Source organism: Phocoena phocoena, chromosome 12, assembly GCF_963924675.1.
Source record: "Phocoena phocoena chromosome 12, mPhoPho1.1, whole genome shotgun sequence".
Lineage (NCBI taxonomy): Eukaryota > Metazoa > Chordata > Mammalia > Artiodactyla > Phocoenidae > Phocoena > Phocoena phocoena.
The window spans coordinates 53,706,942-53,726,785 of record NC_089230.1 but is presented as its reverse complement, the minus strand read 5'-3'; the positions used below and the strand labels follow the sequence as shown (position 1 = coordinate 53,726,785).

Genomic DNA, 19,844 nt, shown 5'->3' with positions numbered 1-19,844 from the left:
AATCTCCATCACCTCACATACAGGAAGGTAAAATTTAACAAAATTTATTTCTGTCACAATGTCAAAACAATTTCTCAGTAATCACATAATTCTATTTTATCTCTACTTCTAAATCAAATATGCTCCATTAAATGACAATATGATTAAAATTTTTGGATTTCAGCAATCTCTTCAGAAATATCCCACACCACCCTCCCTATATCTATGTGGATCAAAAAAATATAATCATATTTTTGAAAAGAAAGTGACATGGCAAAAAGGGTAAAAATACTAGTTTAAGTAAGATATAACAAGTCTGAAAGGATATAGGCTAAAATATTAACAGTGATTATCTCTGAGTGCAGGGAGTACAGGTGAGTGATCATTCCCTCAGTTACCTTTTATTTCCTTTCCTTTTTTTTTTTCATTCCTTTCCTTTTTTAAAACTAAGATGAGTTATAAAAACATAGCCATCCAAATTTTCCTACCATGTATATATTAAAAGAATTTAAAAGGACATAATGATAAACAGCTGTCCTATAATGAACTCAAAACACACCTCAGTGGAGATGCTCCTACAAACTCCCTTGAAAGTCAGTGACAAAAGCTAGGGGATCAAGACTTCAAAATAAATGAAAGGTCATAAAGTTAAAAAATAAGGGGAAAGGAGAAAAATGGTGAACCATAACTTCTCTTAATAAATATAGCTGAGAACTGTGTCTCAATCATACTGTATCTTCCCAATTACCACAAAGAGGTAACTGCAAAAATACTTGTACTACACTTTGCATACTATCACCTTCAATATTATTTTCTAAAAAGTATTTTTTAAATCGCAGATAAAAATTCTTAGCACTTACTGCTGTAAGGCCTTCATTATTACAAATGTTGACATCAGCATTGTATTCTAATAATTTACTCATGCATTTCTTCTGCCTGAAAAGAAAGAGACAGTTACAGATAACTGGTACTAGAAATATAAGCAAATGACAATTATTTTACTGAAACAGTAACTATACTCAACATTAATTAATGGCAAATATCAACTTCCATCTGCAATATTTAAATAAGTACTGTAACATCTGAAACAAAACACAAAATTTTTTCTATGACTCAAAGATAATAGGATAAAGAAAAGGCACAATGAGGTTTTCATGCCATTGGGACAAATTCATCATTCAAAATGCTGAGAAATTTCTAGAGTTGACAGAATATTTGGAATAGTAATCTTCATTAGAAATGTCACACAATATAAGTCTAATGGAAGGGGAATGGACAGAGTAAAATGATGTCTCGATGTTGTATCCTACATTCTTAATTGCAAAATATTTAAAATACTAAGATGAGTTATAAAAACCACAGAATTAATAAAATGCCTATCTATTCATCCACCTACCTACTTCACTTTTTTTCAATTTATTTTACTGTGGTAAAATACACATAACATAAATTTATCATCTGAACCATTTTTAAGTGTACAGTTCAGTGATATTAAGTTTATTCACATTGTTGTGCAACCATCACCACCATCCATCTCAAGAACTCTTTTCAGCTTGCAAAGCTGAAATTCTATATCCATTAAACAATAACTCCCCATTCCCTCTCCTGCTAGCCCCTGGCAACCAGTATTCTACTTTCTACATCTATGATTTGGGCTTATCTAAGTACCTCATAAAAGTGGAATCATACAGTTTGTCTTTCTGTGACTGGCTTATTTCACTTAGTATAATGTCCTCAAGGCTCATCCATGTTGTAGCATATGTCAGAATTTCTTTCTGTTTTAAGGCTGAATAATATTCCATTGTATGTATATACCACATTTTGCTTATCCATTCATCTGTCAATGGACACATAGGTTCCTTTTGTTTTAGCTATTATAAATCATACTGCTATGAGCTCAAGTATACAAATATTTCTGCAAGACCCTGTGACAAATTTTGGGGTGTTATATACCCAGAAGTGGGACTGTTGGATCACATGGTAATTTTTGGCCACGCCATGCAGCTTGTGTGATTCTAGCTCCCTGACCAAGGGATTGAACCGGGGCCTTCAGCAGTGAAAGCGAGGAATCCCAACCACTGTACAGCCAAGGAATTTCCCATATGATAATCCTATTTTTTTATTTTTTGAGGAAGCACCAAACTAGTTTTCAGAGCATCTGTACCATTTTTCTTTCCCACCAACAGAGCACAAGGGTCCCAATTTCTCCACATCCTCAACAACACTTGTCATTCTGTCAACACTGTTTTTCTGATAGCCATACTAATGAGTGTGAGTTGGTATCTCACTGTAGTTTTAATTTGCATTTCCCTGATTAGGGGTATTGAGCATCTTTTCATGTTCTTATTGGCCACCTATGTATCTTTTTTTTTTTTTTTTTTTTTGCAGTATGCAGGCCTCTCACTGTTGTGGCCTCTCCCGTCGTGGAGCACAGGCTCCGGACGCGCAGGCTCAGCGGCCATGGCTCACGGGCCCAGCCGCTCCGCGGCATGTGGGATCTTCCCGGACCGGGGCACGAACCCGTGTCCCCTGCATTGGCAGGCGGACTCTCAACCACTGCGCCACCAGGGAAGCCCCCTATGTATCTTATTTGGAGACATGTCTACAAAAGTCCTTTGCCACCTTTTGAACTGCCTACCACTTCATTTTGCTCACAATGTTTCCTCCTAGCCTGAGCCATTCCTAGTCACTCTTCAGTATTTATCTCAATTTCTCCTTCATTAAATAATTAAATGAAAATTCATGCTTTGGAAACAAAGTGATACACACACCATATATATATAAATAAATAAATAAAATATGCTTTTTATGTATATGCTTAACTATGCTCAGTATTGAATTAAGGAAATATGATTTAATCCATGGCATAAAAAAGTTTATGATCTAGTTGAGTAAATTATATATATATATACATAAAAAATATAAAATAGGGTATGTGTAATAGCATATTATGTATAATGTTACACAATATAGTATATATAGTATTAATATGAGTATTGAGATACTGTGATTTATGGGAAAAACATATATTTGGTCTTAATCCACACTTTTTGGGTCACAGCTCCCAAACCCTTGGAATTTCCTAAGCAGTTAAGGGCAATGGCCCTCATTTCCTGAAAACGGTTCAGGGAAGGTGAATTTTGGGTCCCACCCAAGGGTGGGGGTTGGTTGCCAGGAGAACCAACCACATGACTACAGGGTACTTTCAGTCCCACCCCGATTTCCAGGGAGGGGAGAGCACCTGGAGGTTGAATCAACTGCTAATGGCCAATGATTTAAGTCAATCATGACTATGTAATGAAGCCTGCATAAAGACCCAAAAGGAGAGCTTTCTGTCCCTTTCAGGGAGAGCTTCCCAGATGGGAATCAAAATGTTTCTCCGTGTGACCATGCCGGGACCTTCTTTGTTCAGGACCTCACCCTGTGTATCTGTCTCTTCATTTGGCTATTGATTCGTATCCTTTAATACCCTTTTATAATAAATCAGTAATCTAGTGAGTAAACAAACATATTTTTCTGAGTTCTGTGAGCCATTCTAGCAAATTAATTGAACCCAAGAAAGGGATTGTGGGAACCTCTGATTTATAGCCAGTCAGTCAAAAGTACTGATAACAACCTGGACTTTCAACTGGAATCCTGAGTTGGAGGGGGTTGTTGGAACCTCCAATTTGTAGCCAGTCAGTCAGAAGCACCACTTGTGACTGAGCTTGCAAATGGTATATGAAGTAGAGAGTGGTCTTATAGGACTGAGCCCTTTACCTACAGAATTTGCTTCTACCTGAAGGTACATAGAGTCAGAACTGAGCTGACTTCTAGGACACTCTGCTGGCATCCGAGAATTGCTTGTTGGTATGGGGAAGCGTACACGTACACACACACACACACACACACACACACACACACACACACACACACAAACACACAGTGGAACTGGGTCCAGGAACCCTTTGCAAGTATGCTATATATATATATATATGACATACAGAGAATATACATAATACATGTAATATATATAAGTATTTATTCAGATAATAAATATCTTCGTGCCATGGATTATATCATATTTCTTTAATCAACTCAGTACTAAGCATAACTAACTGATTACTAATTATTAAATCTTATAATCAATAGCTAAAATTTTTATTAACTGAATAAACCTTTTAAAAGAGAACAAATTACTTTCCTTGCTTTGATTTTTTATATCTAAAATGAGGTTAAATGTCATTTAAAATCAGCTTTATAATCAAAGAAATGGAAGAAAACAAAGCTCTGAGTAAACTTTTAAGTTCAAAAGTTTACAAAGTGGGCTTCCCTGGTGGCGCAGTGGTTGAGAGTCCGCCTGCTGATGCGGGGGACGCGGGTTCATGCCCCGGTCCAGGAGGATCCCGCGTGCCGCGGAGCGGCTGGGCCCGTGGGCCATGGCCGCTGGGCCTGCGCGTCCGGAGCCTGTGCTCCGCAGCGGGAGAGGCTGCGGCAGTGAGAGGCCCGCGTACCGCAAAAAAAAAAAAAAGTTTACAAAGTTCCTTCATCTAACACATTGTTATGAAAACCTTAGAAAATAAATCTTCAATAACGTGAGGCAACAGACCAGAAAGTCTTATTAAAATTAATATTGCATTGTTTAAATTATGTGTGTGTGTGTGTGTGTGTCTGTGTGTGTGTGTCTGCACCCATATTGCTGGATTTCTAAAATCTATTCAGAAGCCTGTCGTGGACCACTGGCATATTGTCAAAATAAACACTTAGGTGGGACTGTACCAGGGAAAAAAGCTCTAAAGAAGTGTTTAGGGTAGAGATTGTTGAAGAAAAGCAGCAATCCATAATCGCCATCCCAAAAATGAACTGCAAAACTACAGGGCAATATAAGAGAACTATATTCTTTTTCTTACTTAATAATCATTATTGCTATTTTCCAGAACCCCGAGTAAATCAAAAAGACCAACTAAGTGCACACCAATTTTGCTTAGAATGGAACTAAAATGTTAACTAACTTATGAGTTCTGCCCTTTATGAGCTCACAATCTAGCCCAAAAAATAAAGAAAAAATGTTTCTGGGACTTCTCCGGCAGTCCAGTGGTTAAGACTCCACAATTCCACTGCAGGAGGCGCGGGTTCAATCCTTGGTTGAAGAATTAAGATCCCACATCCTGGTGTGGTGTGGCAAAAAAATTTTTAAAAAAAGAAAAAAGAGGGCTTCCCTGGTGGCGCAGTGGTTGACAGTCCGCCTGCCGATGCAGGGGATGCGTGTTCGTGCCCCGGTCCAGGAGGATCCCACATGCTGCGGAGTGGCTGGGCCCGTGAGCCATGGCCACTGGGCCTGCGCGTCCGGAGCCTGTGCTCTGTGGCGGGAGAGGCCACAGCAGTGAGAGGCCCGCGTACCGCAAAAAAAAAAAAAGAAAAAAGAAAAAATGTTTCAAATCTGACCAATATGCAACATAAGGATAGACAATAATTTTTAAGTCTTCCCTTTTTATATTCTCATAAAATCATGAGCAATGCTGGATCCTACTGTACAGGAAACAACTATTTTCCTGGCCAGATACTGCAACAATTATAAGAAGTTTATGGTAACCCAAATGACACAGGGACCAGTCATCCACATGCTCAGAGGCAGCTTACTGGGTTTTCCACTGGAAAGGAGGGCAATTTAGTATTAATGCACTGATGGCTGAAGACAGAAACACTAAAGCAGGCCAAGAGAAATACTCTACCCCTCTGACAACGATAGATAAGGGGACAAAACAAAAACCCCCATAAACCAGACAGACCAGCAAAAGGGGTAGAATTCACCTATGACTTCTGCTTCAGTCTAGACAAATTTGAACGTATAGAGAAATTAGAGCCAAAGACTATTTCTGAAACCATCAAAAGCTACAGGAAGCAACAAGTAATCAAGTCACTTAATAAACATTTACTGAGCACCTCTAAGTTGTACAAGGCATTCATTCAATATATAAAAACCAAAATAATTAAGTATGGAATATCAAAAGTAATCTTTATAGAAATAGAAAGGCATCCAAGTTAGATGTTATGTTAGGGTTATGGACTCTTCTTACTCCTTTTCTCTTCACTGATTTACCATATGAATTATGTAATAATATCTGTTATATTTCTTCATCTTTAAAATGTTATGGTCTCCAAATTCAATGTCTCACCAAAAAAAAAAAAAAAAGAAGATAAATATGTGAGGTGATGGATATGTTAATTAACTAGGTGACAAAAATCCTTTCACAACGTATAGATCAAATTCATCATGATGCACACTTTAAATATATTATAATTTTATTTACCAATTATACCTCAACAAAGCTGGAAAAAAAAAAAAGCAATGGTCTCCTAAATGACTAAGTCTCCTACTACAACAGCAGTAAACATTTTATCCCTGCTGTGCACCAATCTGTCCCTTCATTTACAGTTGTTGAGACACTGTACTAAGATATTTTTCTATATGTAACTTTTTCAGAGAGCTTTGTCACTATCCTACCAACATTTGGGACAATGTATCTAGACCTGAGATCAATTCAACAAGGGAATGAATGATTTAGTCTATGACCTTGGGCGTGACACCCTACAACATACCTAATGTGGCCAATTATTAGAAAAAACAATTGTTTAATCAACACGTTACCTCTTGCAACAGTGGACAACTAAACTGGTTCACGTGCTAAGTCAGGAAATGGGACAGACCAGACAGGGTCAAAGGGCTATGCTTCTCCTCTGTCCAAATGAGACATCACTATGGTTCTAGTCTTTCTGGTTCCACTTTAATCCTTGTCTACAAAAATTTGGCCTCAGACTGAGGCAGTGGACAATTTTAGCCCCATATCCATCTCACTTAGGCAGCCACCTCAACTACCTAGAATTCCTGTTCAAAACAGTCAACAAAAATACTTCCAAGAGTAATCAAAAGAAGAGACACATAGGAATAATCTTTCATAGAAAAGTTTTCCAGCATTCAAAAAATGTTTATAAATGTAAAGTTCCTCAAGCCCTGAATCAAAAACTACTTATTTTCATTTTAAACATAATTCCAACTATTTTAGTCTGGTTTCTCAGTCCAACAGAAAAATATTGTGGAGGCAGACACAGAGACATGACTATCCGAAATTCTTGACAAAAAAACTAGGTATAGGGACTTCCCTGGTGGCGCGGTGGTTAAGAATCCGCCTGCCAATGCAGAGAACACGGGTTTCAGCCCTGGTCCGGGAAGATCCCACATGCCGCAGAGCAGCTAAGCCCGTGCACCACAACTACTGAGCCTGCGCTCTAGAGCCCGCGAGCCACAACTACTGAAGCCCACACGCCTAGAGCCTGTGATCTGCAACAAGAGAAGCCACCGCAATGAGAAGCCCACGCACCGCAACGAAGAGTAGCCCCACTCGCCGCAACTAGAGAAAGCCCGCGTGCAGCAACGAAGACCCAACACAGTCAAAAATAAATTTATTAAAAAAAAAAACTAAGTATAATGTATTAACTCTGTCTTTAATTGCATTAATAAAATTAACTAAACAATGTGGAAAATAAGCCATGGAGTTCAGCAAGGCAAAAGACTACCAGGAAAAAGGACACTAAAACAAAGAGGTAATTAATTATGCTTTTCAGAAAATGTCATTATAATACTAGTAAAAATAAACTTTGACAAATATATCTTCAAGAAGAAAAATATCAGTAAACTTAATAAATTATTAAAATTATAGTTATTTAAAAGTGTAACAAAATAATCCAAGACCCTCTTCCCAAGGCAAATATTGGGCAAAAGAAAAAAAAAAATTCCCAAATGAAGGTAGAGTGCCTTGACTACTCTTAGTCATAACAATACAACTTAAGCTACTTAAGAAAAAATATTTACCCATTTCTAGCTGCCAAATGAAGGGGTGTACAGCCTGAAATATCTTGATAGTTAGGATTTGCTCCTTTCTTTAAAAGCAGAACCAAGCATTCCACCGATCCACAACTAAAACAATATTAAAAACAGTTCAGACACATTTAACAAACAGCCATAGTTGACACAGCTTAATTAAAAAACAAAAAGCCCTATTAAACACATTATTTGGGGGGTCCATATTGACCTACAATTTAACTCCTGTCACAAATAGTAAATATCCTCTACTTTCAAGATGGTACATTCTACTGCAAAAGCTATGAAGTATTTGAGAAGTTCACATAAAGCGAAATAAAGTATTAGCATATAAAAGAAACCATACAGTACTCTCAACTTTTGGCTTTCCAGAATCCAAATTTATATTGAAAAATCAATTTTATTTAGGTAGAGTAATCTCAACCTAAATCCTAAAGGGTGATGAGATATCAACAAATTGATTAGCTACACACTGGAAAATTATGAATAAAAATCATTCCCACAGCTAAGTAAAAAATATAAAGCCAACAACTTCACATGCAATTAGCATATAAAATCTTATATTGGTGGGATAAAAGTAAAATTTTGGTGAATGTACCCTGTTAAGTATATCCAGGAAAGATAATCCCCGTGCCTAATCTCCTCTAATCTGATCTAGATCAAGCTAAAACATCAGATATAAGACTTGAGTCCAATCCCAAGATTAACAATCTATCTAGTGAAAGAATGTAAGCATAGCACACTATGCCCTCGACAAAACAAAGAACCACTCAGCTGTCTGTTCTCATCTCTCTCCGTAACTACTATGGAACACACTGATTCAAAGCTTACTGATCATTACTCTAGACCAAAATTTAATCCAAAATGTCTTAGTCTTACTTTGCTGCAATGTGAAGCAAGCTTCTTTTCACACGTCCAAATGCATAATTGACATCAAACTTTGAATTTGATAGTAGTTCAGAAACAGACCTATCCCAAAAGAAAATTGAGTCAAGGTTTAAAAGAAAAGTTTTTAAAAACATAGTAACTCAAGTTAATAGCTATTTAGTGTTACTCTTACCAATTATTCAAAAGGTTTTGTCCCACATCAGCCAAAAAACAAGGCACTACTCTCTAAGCGTAGCACAGCAGCCAGTGCAGCATCATCCACAAACCAACTGCCCTCACCTATAAACTGGTGCTGAAGGGTTCCTCGTCTGCCGCTCTGACTATGTCACCTGCTCTGAGGACACCTAAATTGGCTTCAGCTCCCACTAGATTCTTGAGAAGCAAAGAGAGTAGAACTGGCTGCTCCCCCTGCAGAAAGTTGAGCCTATCTATATTCATTTTGGTCAAATAAGAAAAATCAGACAAAAACATGCTTTAATTATATCAGACAGGAGTTCAAAGCAAAAAAATCATTTATATTTTAAACGTGTTTCAAAATACAGTGTCTCTTTACTTTCTCCTCATAATACCAAACTACCCAATGGCTAACCACAGCAGAGCTGTCTGTTACAAGTATAAACTCTCATCACACAGCCAGACAACCACACCTCATGTGCACCCTGTAAAAGAAGTGTCAACACTACCTCAATAGAAAGAACATGAAAGTAGTAGAATATTAGGGAATAACTTGTCCATCAGCCCTAACTTTTTGCTATAAAGATCAGTAGTGACCTCTAACAGAAACCATCATAATGTTTTTTTCACTGTCAGTGACCAAGCAAATACTTGTTTTAAGTTCTGACTATGCATTTAGAAAATCTCTTATCATAGAATTTTACAGTTGATACGGATCTTAGAAAATCTTGTTTCTTATTTCACAGACAGAAAATTAAAATAGAGGTTAAATAACTTGCCACAGGACAAAACCTATGTCCAAACTCTATGGTGTGTTTGTGTGTGTGTGTACGCAACATTTAGGTAAATTTATATTCTTAAAAAATATAAATTTGTGGAAAAAATATATAAATTTGTAAATAGGCACTCACCTGTGTTGATCAGCCATAACCATTGGCATTAATGTATAAACAGCAGTTTCATTATCTAAGTGTTAAAAAAAAAAAGAAAAGGAATTAATTTATCTCCTACTTTTTCCAAAGGGTGATACTTATGACTACTTCAGAGTTTTCTTAACTCTAAATAAAAAGCTAGGAGAAGAGGTGGAAGATTATGGATAGTGAAAAACACCAGAGGTATTGCAAGATTTGCAATAATGCACAATGTTTCATCATACTTACAAGTACTTGGAGGAATGTTAAGTATATATGAATATCAAAGTATGCTAAAATTATTTTAAAATATTACATATACTTAGTATTTGCTCCTTGTCAATAACACAAGAAATTTTTAGAAGTTTTTATGAAACAGCATTAAAGTCTTATTTTTACTTACCTCACATTTTCATTTATTATCTTTTATAGAATAAATTCACAGAAATATGATCCAAAAGAAGTTAAAAGTCAATAACATCTATGATCTCATGCAATACTTATATAAATTTCAGATAGCGTTTGAATTTTTTTTTTTTTTATGTGGACCATTTTTAAAGTCTTTATTGAATTTGTTACAATATTGCTTCTGTTTTATGTTTTGGTTTTTCTGGCTACGAGGCATGTGGGATCCTAGATCCCTGACCAGGGATCAAACCCGCACCCGCTGCTTTGGAAGGCGAGGTCTTAACCACCGGACCGCCAGGCAAGTCCCTGAATTTACTTTTATGTATTACTAATGGTCATTCCTCAATTCAATGCGTATTAGAGCTTTACGTTTTTTAATAAGTTACTTACAGAGAAGTAACACTGACAAGTCCCATTTAGCCCTTAAAAAGTTAATAGCAGTACTAAAATTTATGAGTAAAAGTTTGAGAAAAAGGATATTTGCATAGTATCAAAGTATTTCCCCCACAGTGAATTTACAGTGGAGAACCCAGCAGATTATCACCTTAATCATCTGATAAAGGGTAACATCACCGGAAATAATACATATTAGTATATTGTAGCCCTTGAGTTTCCACTGAGAAGGGCACATCACTTTTGTAGTATTCTTGCCAAAAATCTGTAACTTTAATCTACTCATGGGAAAACATCAGACAAACCCAAATTAAGGAGAATTCCACAAAATACCTGATCAGTCCTCTTAATCAAGACCATTAAAGTCAAGGAAAAATTGAAGAAATATCACAGTTCAGGGGAGGTTAAGGAAACATGACAACTAAATGCAGTGTGGTATCCTCAACTGGATCCTTAAATAGAAAAAAGACATTAGTGGGAAAACTCATGAAATTCTAATAAAAGTCTGGAATGTGGCTAACAGTATTACACCAATATTAACTCCTTAGTTTTGATCACTGTTCTTTGGTTGTATAAGATGTGAACACGAGGGGAAGCTGAGTGAAGGGTATACAGGAACTGCGCACTATTTATGCAACTTTTCTGTAAGTCTAAAATTACTTAAAAATAGAAAGTTAAAAAGAAAAAGAAAGAAGAGGGGGAACTGTTATCATTAAAAGATTCTTAAGAGATGAGTCAACCAAATGTAATGTGTGGACCTGACTGGATACTGATTCAAACAAACCAACTGTAAGTGAATATTTCTGAGAGGAGAAAACTGAACATGGACTGGGTATTTGATGAGAATTAAAATTACTGTTACTTGTGTTGGCTCTAATAATGGTATTGTGATTATGTTTGAAAAAACATTATATATGTAGAAATATATCCTGAAGTATTTAAAGGAAGAGAAAAAAAGTTACCATTTCTTCACATTTTTGTTCATTATTTTACTATTTTTGAATGTATACATGAAGAGCAATTTAGTCCTTGTCAACATTCACAAGTACAGTATGCAGATGCAACAACTCTTTCACTATAATAATTTAATAACCAAAGAATCCTACTAATAACAGCCAACATGTTTTAAACCATTACCTTAAAGGCACTGTTCTAAACACTTCACATGCATATGCATCATCTCTTTTATCTTCACAGCCACCTTATGAAGTAGGTACTAGTATTATCCCTATTTTACAAACGAGAAAGCTGAAGCACTAAGTAATAAGCCGTGCGATGGTGGCATTAAATGGCTAAACTGGAATTCAAAGCTGGCTGATTCCAAAGCCCCTACAAGAAAAATCTTCCACTGCCCCCAGTATACACTATATAAATAGCCAAAAGGTCTACAATACTATTCTTTTTTTTTTTTTTTTTTTTTTTTTTGCGGTATGCGGGCCTTTCACCGCTGTGGCCTCTCCCGCTGCGGAGCACAGGCTCCGGACGCGCAGGCTCAGCGGCCATGGTTCACGGGCCCAGCCGCTCCGTGGCATGCGGGATCCTCCCGGACCGGGGCAAGAACCCGTTTTCCCCTGCATCGTCAGGCGGACTCTCAACCACTGCGCCACCAGGGAAGCCCTACAATACTATTCTTAACATGTACAATACAGTCTAACTTGTTTTATTCTCGTCCATCTCAATTTTTTCAAAATGCTGACTGCAACCACTAAATTACTCTCATTATCTAACAGTGAGTCACCAAAAGGAGTTGAAAAGCACTTCACTAAGCCTTCCTCATTATGGCAACATTCTTTCTCTCTCATATAATACACGCCCCAATAAAAATCTGAACTTCTAAACCATGACAATTTCAATTAAGTCACTCCATAATAAACAAAGTCATAAACAGGAAATACCCTTATTTGTGAATTTAAACTTATAAATCAAGATAGTACATACTTTTAAGTGAGCACCATAAGGTTCGCATGGGTTTTACTTATAGGGTGTTCATTTAGATAAAATTTAGAGGTAGATCTTGTTTTTTAAGTAGTATCTAACCTTATTAAAAAATAGCTCACATACGCTAAAAGGTACGAAGACACAAATATAACCACAACTCTGATGCTAGAAGGAGACTATCCAGGAAATACTATACTAAGAAAGTACTGAATAAAATGTGCTGTCAGGTGCTTCCTTCTCCACACTCATGAAGAAATCTTGAGAAGTAGGTATGTAACAAAAGTTTTCAGAGTGATAAGAAAAGTTTAATCAATCTCTCACTTTATCAGATATGTTGGCCATTTTTATTAATAACATTTCAGAACTCAGCAACTAAAAGGAAAATCTCAAAGAACAGGAAGCTCAGATTCACTATGCTATATTCAATGTCTCATCAAACCATAAAATGGGAGAGATTTTTTTAAAAATTGATAACTGTCCTAATCATTATTCAAATATATGCTCAAATGGGCTCAAGTTCCATTATTTTATTAAACAAATTACATTCACTGTAAATGCAGTACTTTAAGATTACTTTTTCCACATAAATGAATAATATAAGCCAACTTTTTACAGTCCGCAGAGAATCTATATCCCTAAAATAATTGTTTTCCTTTCACTTCCTCTCTCACAAGAATATTCCTGTTAGCCCTGCCTAAGATGACTCAACAACCTGCACTCCATTACTTAGAGGGAATACTCAGGTTTTCATCATCCCAAGGAAACATAAATATGTTTTCCCAGAATTCAATTCAATAAATAAAATATCTGCAGGTTAATCCTATGCAACAAAGTTAATTTTAGAGTGAGGGCTGATTAAAAACTTTCCAACCTTAATAATTAGCTCCAATCAAGTGCTTATTAATCACTTAAGTCTAACAAGGCAAGATAAACATCTGATTATTTCCTAAAGTTAGACAGATCTCAGAACTTCTGTTCAGCCCTTAAAATGAAAGCACAACAATCTAAATTTTTATAATTAGAATGTAACACACACACACACACACACACACTTGAAAGGGCCAATCTCAGAGAATTCAAAAATATTCATCAGAACTTAGGGACAAAGATAAATTAAAAGGACAGGATGAGCAAACTCACTATAATCAAAGAAAAACAAATGTAAGCAACATGGGAAAAAGTTTTATTTTTAATTACTCTAGCTTCCAGGAACTCTTAGACTGTGGGTGGAACTTTCTTTTCCAAAGAGTTAGTTGAGAGGTTGATAGTCTTAAAAATGCTGATATAATTAGATCTATACTCTTCTGTGTAATAATCCTAAGGAAATATTTATAAAGGCAGACTGAGATTTAAAAATGTACAAAGCTGTTCCTCATAAAATCTATTATAAAAACAATAATTAGATTCAATATTTGTTACATATTAACCTACAAAATAAACCTACATTAAATCCTACAAAATAATTAAGCGTATTTAAAGATATAATAAAGGTATGTTTTCTAAAAGCAAAATAAAAGACTATATGCAGTATGATCTTAGTTTCAGTAGAAAAAGAGAAAAAATAATAATAGAAGGAAATAAAGAAAATACTAACATTGTTTATCACTGGGTGTGAAATGCCAGATTATTTTATTTTTCTTTCTTTTCAAAATGTTCCACAATGAAAACACATTACTTTTAAAACAAGAAACATTATCAAAGTCTTCTAAGTCACATTTACGTTAAAAAAAAAAACGGGATTTAAACTGAGCAATACAAATACCGTGTAAATGAAACTACACACGCAGCAAAGGATACCAATAATCTGACTGCGGAAAATGAGTGAGATCAGCACTTAAGAAATGGACGCAAAGGTGGAAGGTGGAAAGAAAACAGAGAAAGAAAAGGTTGAAGCCAAAAGTCTTGTTCCTAAAATCAGGATCATTTTCAGTCTCTTACTTTACACTAGCAAGGTACCAAGGACAAAATTATCTTTTGAGAAACAGTCGCCACAAATCATCCTGTTCTGAATCATAAGTAGAGACTAGGGAAAATTTTTTTCAGAAAAATTATCCTCAGGTCTCCAGTCCCACATTTCTTTTATGGCTCTCACCCAAGTTCTCCTTCACTAACCTTACAGATCACCTCCCCAGCAGCAATTCAAAGAAATTTTTTTTAAAAATGATATAAGATAAACTAATGCAATGCATTAAAAATAAAAAATCACCAGACTTAACTCCTACCCTTTCTCTCAGTTGGGCATACAGAATCAAGCCTCTTAGAGACAGCACTGCCCTCTCCCACTACCACTAAACCATCTGAATTCATGAGGCTGCAAACAAAACGGCTTTCTTTCTCATCTCTTTTATTACTAGTGTTTTACCTATTCTGAAGAAATCCTGGCACACTGAACTAAAATTCCTAAACGACAGGGCTCATGCCTTACTCCTCTCTGTAGAAGCGCCCCAGCCCCCTCCGTCTGATGAATAAATGAAGGCAGACATGCATATTAAAGTAAAGTGTATATATGTAAACACACAGTACTTCAAGTACATGTTTGATATTTGACACCCTTTTATTTATTGTCAAAATACAACAGTGCTCTACATTTAGAAAAAGAAAAGACTGCTTAATTCCCCTCAGCAGCTTAAAGTAAACAATACTACTTGGGGAGCATCTCTCTAGCCCCAGCAGGCAGAGACTGTAAAACGGCCCACAACTGTGATGTTTTCTGAATCCGGATCTCCGCCCTCCGGGTGATATTTCTGCTCCTTCGCCAAAACCCCTAATCGATAGTCTGGAGAGACTTGGGTCGATCCTGCTTCTTCTAGCAGCAGAACCTTCACAGCCCGGACCCCTCCCCCAAACTCCCACCTGCCCCGGGCGGGAGTGGCGGGCGAGGGGTAGCAGGAGGTCCCAGCCCGGCCCCTGCCAAGGAAAGTAAATGTGGGCGTTTGTTCAGCTTTTGGTTAGTTTTCCCACCCGGGCCTCCCCGCGCCCCGAGCCCCGCCCCCGGCGCCCCTAGCCCGCGGCCAGCTCACCGTCCGGCAGCTCTACGGTGCGCGCGCGGCGCAGCGAGCGCGTCAGGCGATTGAGCTGCTCCATCGCTCTCTCCATCCTCGGCGCGCCCTAGGCGCTACCCGTGCCGCGCTCGCGGCCTCCGCGCCCAGCGCCCTACATCCCGCCCCGCGCCCGTCCCGCGGGCGGAGGCGGCGGTTCGCCCGGGCCAGAGCCCGGGGCTACGGAGGCCGTTTAGGACTGCGTCCTCCGTCCGGGGGCCGGGAGCTGTCGGACAGACCACCAAGTGGACACCCGCCGCCGGAGACGCCGCTCTGGCCCTTCCTGCCGCCGCCACCACCTCTTCCCTCCCGGACTCGCACAGCCTTCTGGGAGCGGTAGTTCCGAGTCGCGCGCCCGGGGCGGAGCCACGCTGGGTGCGCCCGTGGCTCCGCGCCCCTGCCACGCAGACCCCTGGGTAGGGCGGTGTGTGCGGGAAGCTGTGCGCAGGCTTGCGGAGGGACTTATTGGGTGTCCCCACGAGCCCCTTCTCCTGCACCGCAAAGCTGTACGAGAGCAGCTCCCTTCAATTCTGTCACTCCCCCCTATATAGCCGATTGGGGATTTGCACGGTTCTTAAATCCATCGTCAATCATCCCAGTTTTGGTACATTTGTTTTCCAGATACATGAACTGTTGAAATATTACATTTTCATATGTTAAAGAATGATAAAGTCAAACAAATTCAAACGCAGAATACACTCTTTCCTTCATTGCAAGTAACGTAACCGTAGCTTAATTATTTGTCTCCCCTGCTGGGCGATTTCGTGAGGGCAAAGCCGTCCCTTTATCTTGTGCCTTGTATTCCCGTACTCACCACAGCACCTGACACAAAGTTGAAACTTTGGGGAATATATGGATGGTGACATCCTAAAAGAAAATTCTAGTTTATTTGGGAACAATGCTGAAGTCTCAAGATGATGATAGATCCCAGTGGGAAATCCAAAGACTGATTTCGTGAGTTGCAAAAAAACTTGACAATACCAACAAGTGTGGATGAAATTAATTAAAAGGAAATCAGTGGGGAAAAACCATATTTGTCAGCTCTACACAGAAGTAGAGCACAAGCCAGGATAAAAACAAATTTGAAGCAGCTGAAACATGAAAGAATTTATCCAATCCAGGTGAGTATGAGCCTACCTAACACCACTGACAATGAAAAGAGGAATTTTATCTTCTTGGGCATAACCAGTGCCCAGATGATGCTGGAGTTAAGAGAGAACCAAAGAGCTTGGTCTTTCTCAGCTTCTCCTTCCTCAAAGAGGCAAAGCTGTTCCTGCAATGAATGGGCACATGCACGTTGGTGATATATATTAGCTGGCCCAGAAGGAGAAAGAGAATCTCACCTGCCCTTCCAGGATATGCAGGGGCAGATGGTGGCTGGCATGGGTGTTCCCTGCCAATGCCATCCTGAATCAGTTCCAACCTGCTGCTATCAGTTATTTGTGCCAGTGATGCAACAGGCTCAGGGTAGACCTTCTAACCAGTTGGTTCAGATGAGACCTAAACCAGTCCAACAACAAGATGGAGACATCAGAGCTTCGAAGGAATGCCAAACACTATGGGCCAGGCCATGTCCAACCCTTTGCAACCTAGCTTCAACTGGAAATGGTCCTGCCTTTCTTGGCTTCCCCATACCATTCAGAAAGTCAAGATCCCCACTGCTATACAGAAGGTAGCATCTCAGCCTCTGCTATTACTGCCACCCCTTAAGCTGTTGCTCCATATAAATCATTTCCGATGTCCTCTGGGCACCAAGACTGGATTTTACATGCAGAGCAGGAGTCCCCAATAACCTCTATGGTGGGCATCTCCCCATGCTGGTCACTGTTCACCACAGGAGTAAAAGATGCTGGAAGAATGTTACAGAATGCTGCTGTGGGTTGTCAGTTCTAAATCCTGCAATGTGATGCACTCTCTCAAATAGCTCTGCTCCAAGGTGTATGAAGCTGTGGTAACACTATAGGCTTATCACTGCCTGTCCAATAGAACTTTCTACAATGACAGAAATGTTCTGTAGTCTGCACTGTCCAGAATAGTAGCCACTAAGCAAAAGGGGTTACTGAGTGCTTGAAATGTGGCTAGTGTAACTAGATTTTAAATATTTATTTAAATGTAATTAGTCTAATTAATTAATTTAAATTAAGTAGCCACATGTGCCTAGTGGCCACCATATTGGACAGGGCAGTTTATCACACCAAGAAGGAAGCTGCCCATGAGAACAACAAAAAAGTGAAATAGCTCCTCATAGGTTATAGTTGAAGAACTGAAAATTCTCACTTGCCCTGTGGAAGTCAACACCAAGAATATCAAATGAAAGCTTTAAAAGGGCATTTTGTATCATAAATTCCATTATCAAAAATATAGCGCTTTTCACTTATAAGAATCCAGATTTCTCTGTGACCCAGTTTTAACTTTCTTTTTTCTATTTCTGGATTTTCTTCTCCCTGAAAATTGGTTTTATTGGAGATACCCAAGCTTAAGTTTCTCCATTTAAAAGAAGAAAACAATGAGTTCAATAAAAGGCAGGAAGAGAGCAGGGGTGGACAAAAGAAAAGAACAAAGAACAACCACTGTAAAAACAAAACACAAAAATAAGATGGTAGAAATAAATCCAAATATATTCATGGCCATAATCACAGAAAATACACACAGAGTCAACTGTGGATAGGGTGGAAAATGTTCTCCTTTCCAGGCAACATATATGCCTAATATATGAGAAAGAATTAGTCCTGGAAAAATCTAACTGCAGTAAAATATTTTTTTTTCTATTTTCTTGTGTCCTGAGATAACACACTACAAATATTGAGGATATATATTCAAAATCCATATCTAACTCTATGAATTCAAAGCACTATAGAAAGCAGTTCTCCCTGCATATCAACCATGGGAAGGAAGTATATGGCAACAGCCGCTGTTCCTTGTGGATATGAATTGCAAGCCACCAGAACTTTATCGGGAGGTATTGCAAGCCTACATGAAGTTTAGGATTAAAAAACGTATTAGCTCTTGGGAGAGATGTAAAGTATGGGATTTCCATAAATCATTTACATTGGGATTGTGTAAAGGAGGGGCTTTTGGCTATGACTAAAATAATTTTGATGTTTCAAATTTTCATATACCTGTTGCAAAAATTTCATGGTTCATGCTACTATTAAGAGCAGTGCTATGTCTTCCAAAGTAAGGTATTAGGATATACATAGAGATAGACAACATCCAAAATGAGACATACTGAGAATTTAAAATTTTTAAACCATTAATAATGCATTTGTAGAAATCTGACTTTTGTAATAAATGAAATGAAATCAGTAATTTCATGAAATTACTATGAAAGGATTTTCCTAATTTTGTATTAAGTTTAACAATCTTAGTGATCACTGGAGAGAACATGAAAGATAATGTCTCCTACCAAAAACATAATGGTGCTAAGAAAACCAGTGTCACTAAATTTGTGTATATTTGAAATCAATTTTTTTTTTCTTTTTTTTTTTTTTTTTTGCGGTACGCAGGCCTCTCACTGTTGTGGCCTCTCCTGTTGCGGAGCACAGGCTCTGGACGCACAGGCTCAGCGGCCATGGCTCACGGGCCCGGCCGCTCTGCGGCATGTGGGATCTTCCCGGACCGGGGCACGAACCCGCGTCCCGTGCATCGGCAGGAGGACTCTCAACCACTGCGCCACCAGGGAAGCCCAATAACTGCCTTTTTAAAGCATTCAATTTGGATTAAATAAAAAATGTTGGTGAGTTTACTCCATCATCAGTAACTTGGTCCCAAATTCAAAGCAAACCAATATTTATATGCAAGGTGGAAGTACAATAAAGAATAAGACTTTTGGGCTTCCCTGGTGGCACAGTGGTTGAGAATCTGCCTGCTAATGCAGGGAACATGGGTTCGAGCCCTGGTCTGGGAGGATCCCACATGCCGCGGAGCAACTAGGTCCGTGAGCCACAACTACTGAGCCTGCGCGTCTGGAGCCTGTGCTCCGCAACAAGAGAGGCCGCGATAGTGAGAGGCCCGCGCACCGCGATGAAGAGTGGCCCCCGCTCGCCGCAACTAGAGAAAGCCCTCACACAGAAATGAAGACCCAACACAGCAAAAGTAAATAAAATAATTAATAAACTCCAACCGCCAACATCTTCAAAAAAAAAAAGTTGCATAACTCCAAATCATTAGATTGCAGAATCTGAAGAGCCTTATCAAGGCTGAGTCTGGAGTATGGGATAATCCTATGCTAGATATATTTAATAAAGGCCTGTTTTC

General features: G+C 38.5%; 1 protein-coding gene across 3 annotated transcripts in view; it reads right to left on the bottom strand.

Moving 5' to 3' along the window:
• HACE1 (HECT domain and ankyrin repeat containing E3 ubiquitin protein ligase 1) overlaps nucleotides 1-15,673 on the bottom strand; it is a 95,048-nt gene extending 79,375 nt beyond the window's left edge. The window contains exons 1-5 of one of the 3 annotated variants that reach the window (XM_065889228.1): nucleotides 15,570-15,673; nucleotides 9,811-9,865; nucleotides 8,717-8,806; nucleotides 7,829-7,933; nucleotides 840-915 (exon numbers count right to left, since the gene is read on the bottom strand). In XM_065889228.1, the coding sequence (XP_065745300.1) occupies nucleotides 840-915; nucleotides 7,829-7,933; nucleotides 8,717-8,806; nucleotides 9,811-9,865; nucleotides 15,570-15,645 (402 nt within the window). In that variant the 5' untranslated portion in view covers nucleotides 15,646-15,673. The remainder of the gene's footprint in view (nucleotides 1-839; nucleotides 916-7,828; nucleotides 7,934-8,716; nucleotides 8,807-9,810; nucleotides 9,866-15,569) is intronic. The other 2 variants (XM_065889229.1, XM_065889230.1) reach the window with 2 other exon arrangements.
• Nucleotides 15,674-19,844: the final 4,171 nt, after the last annotated feature.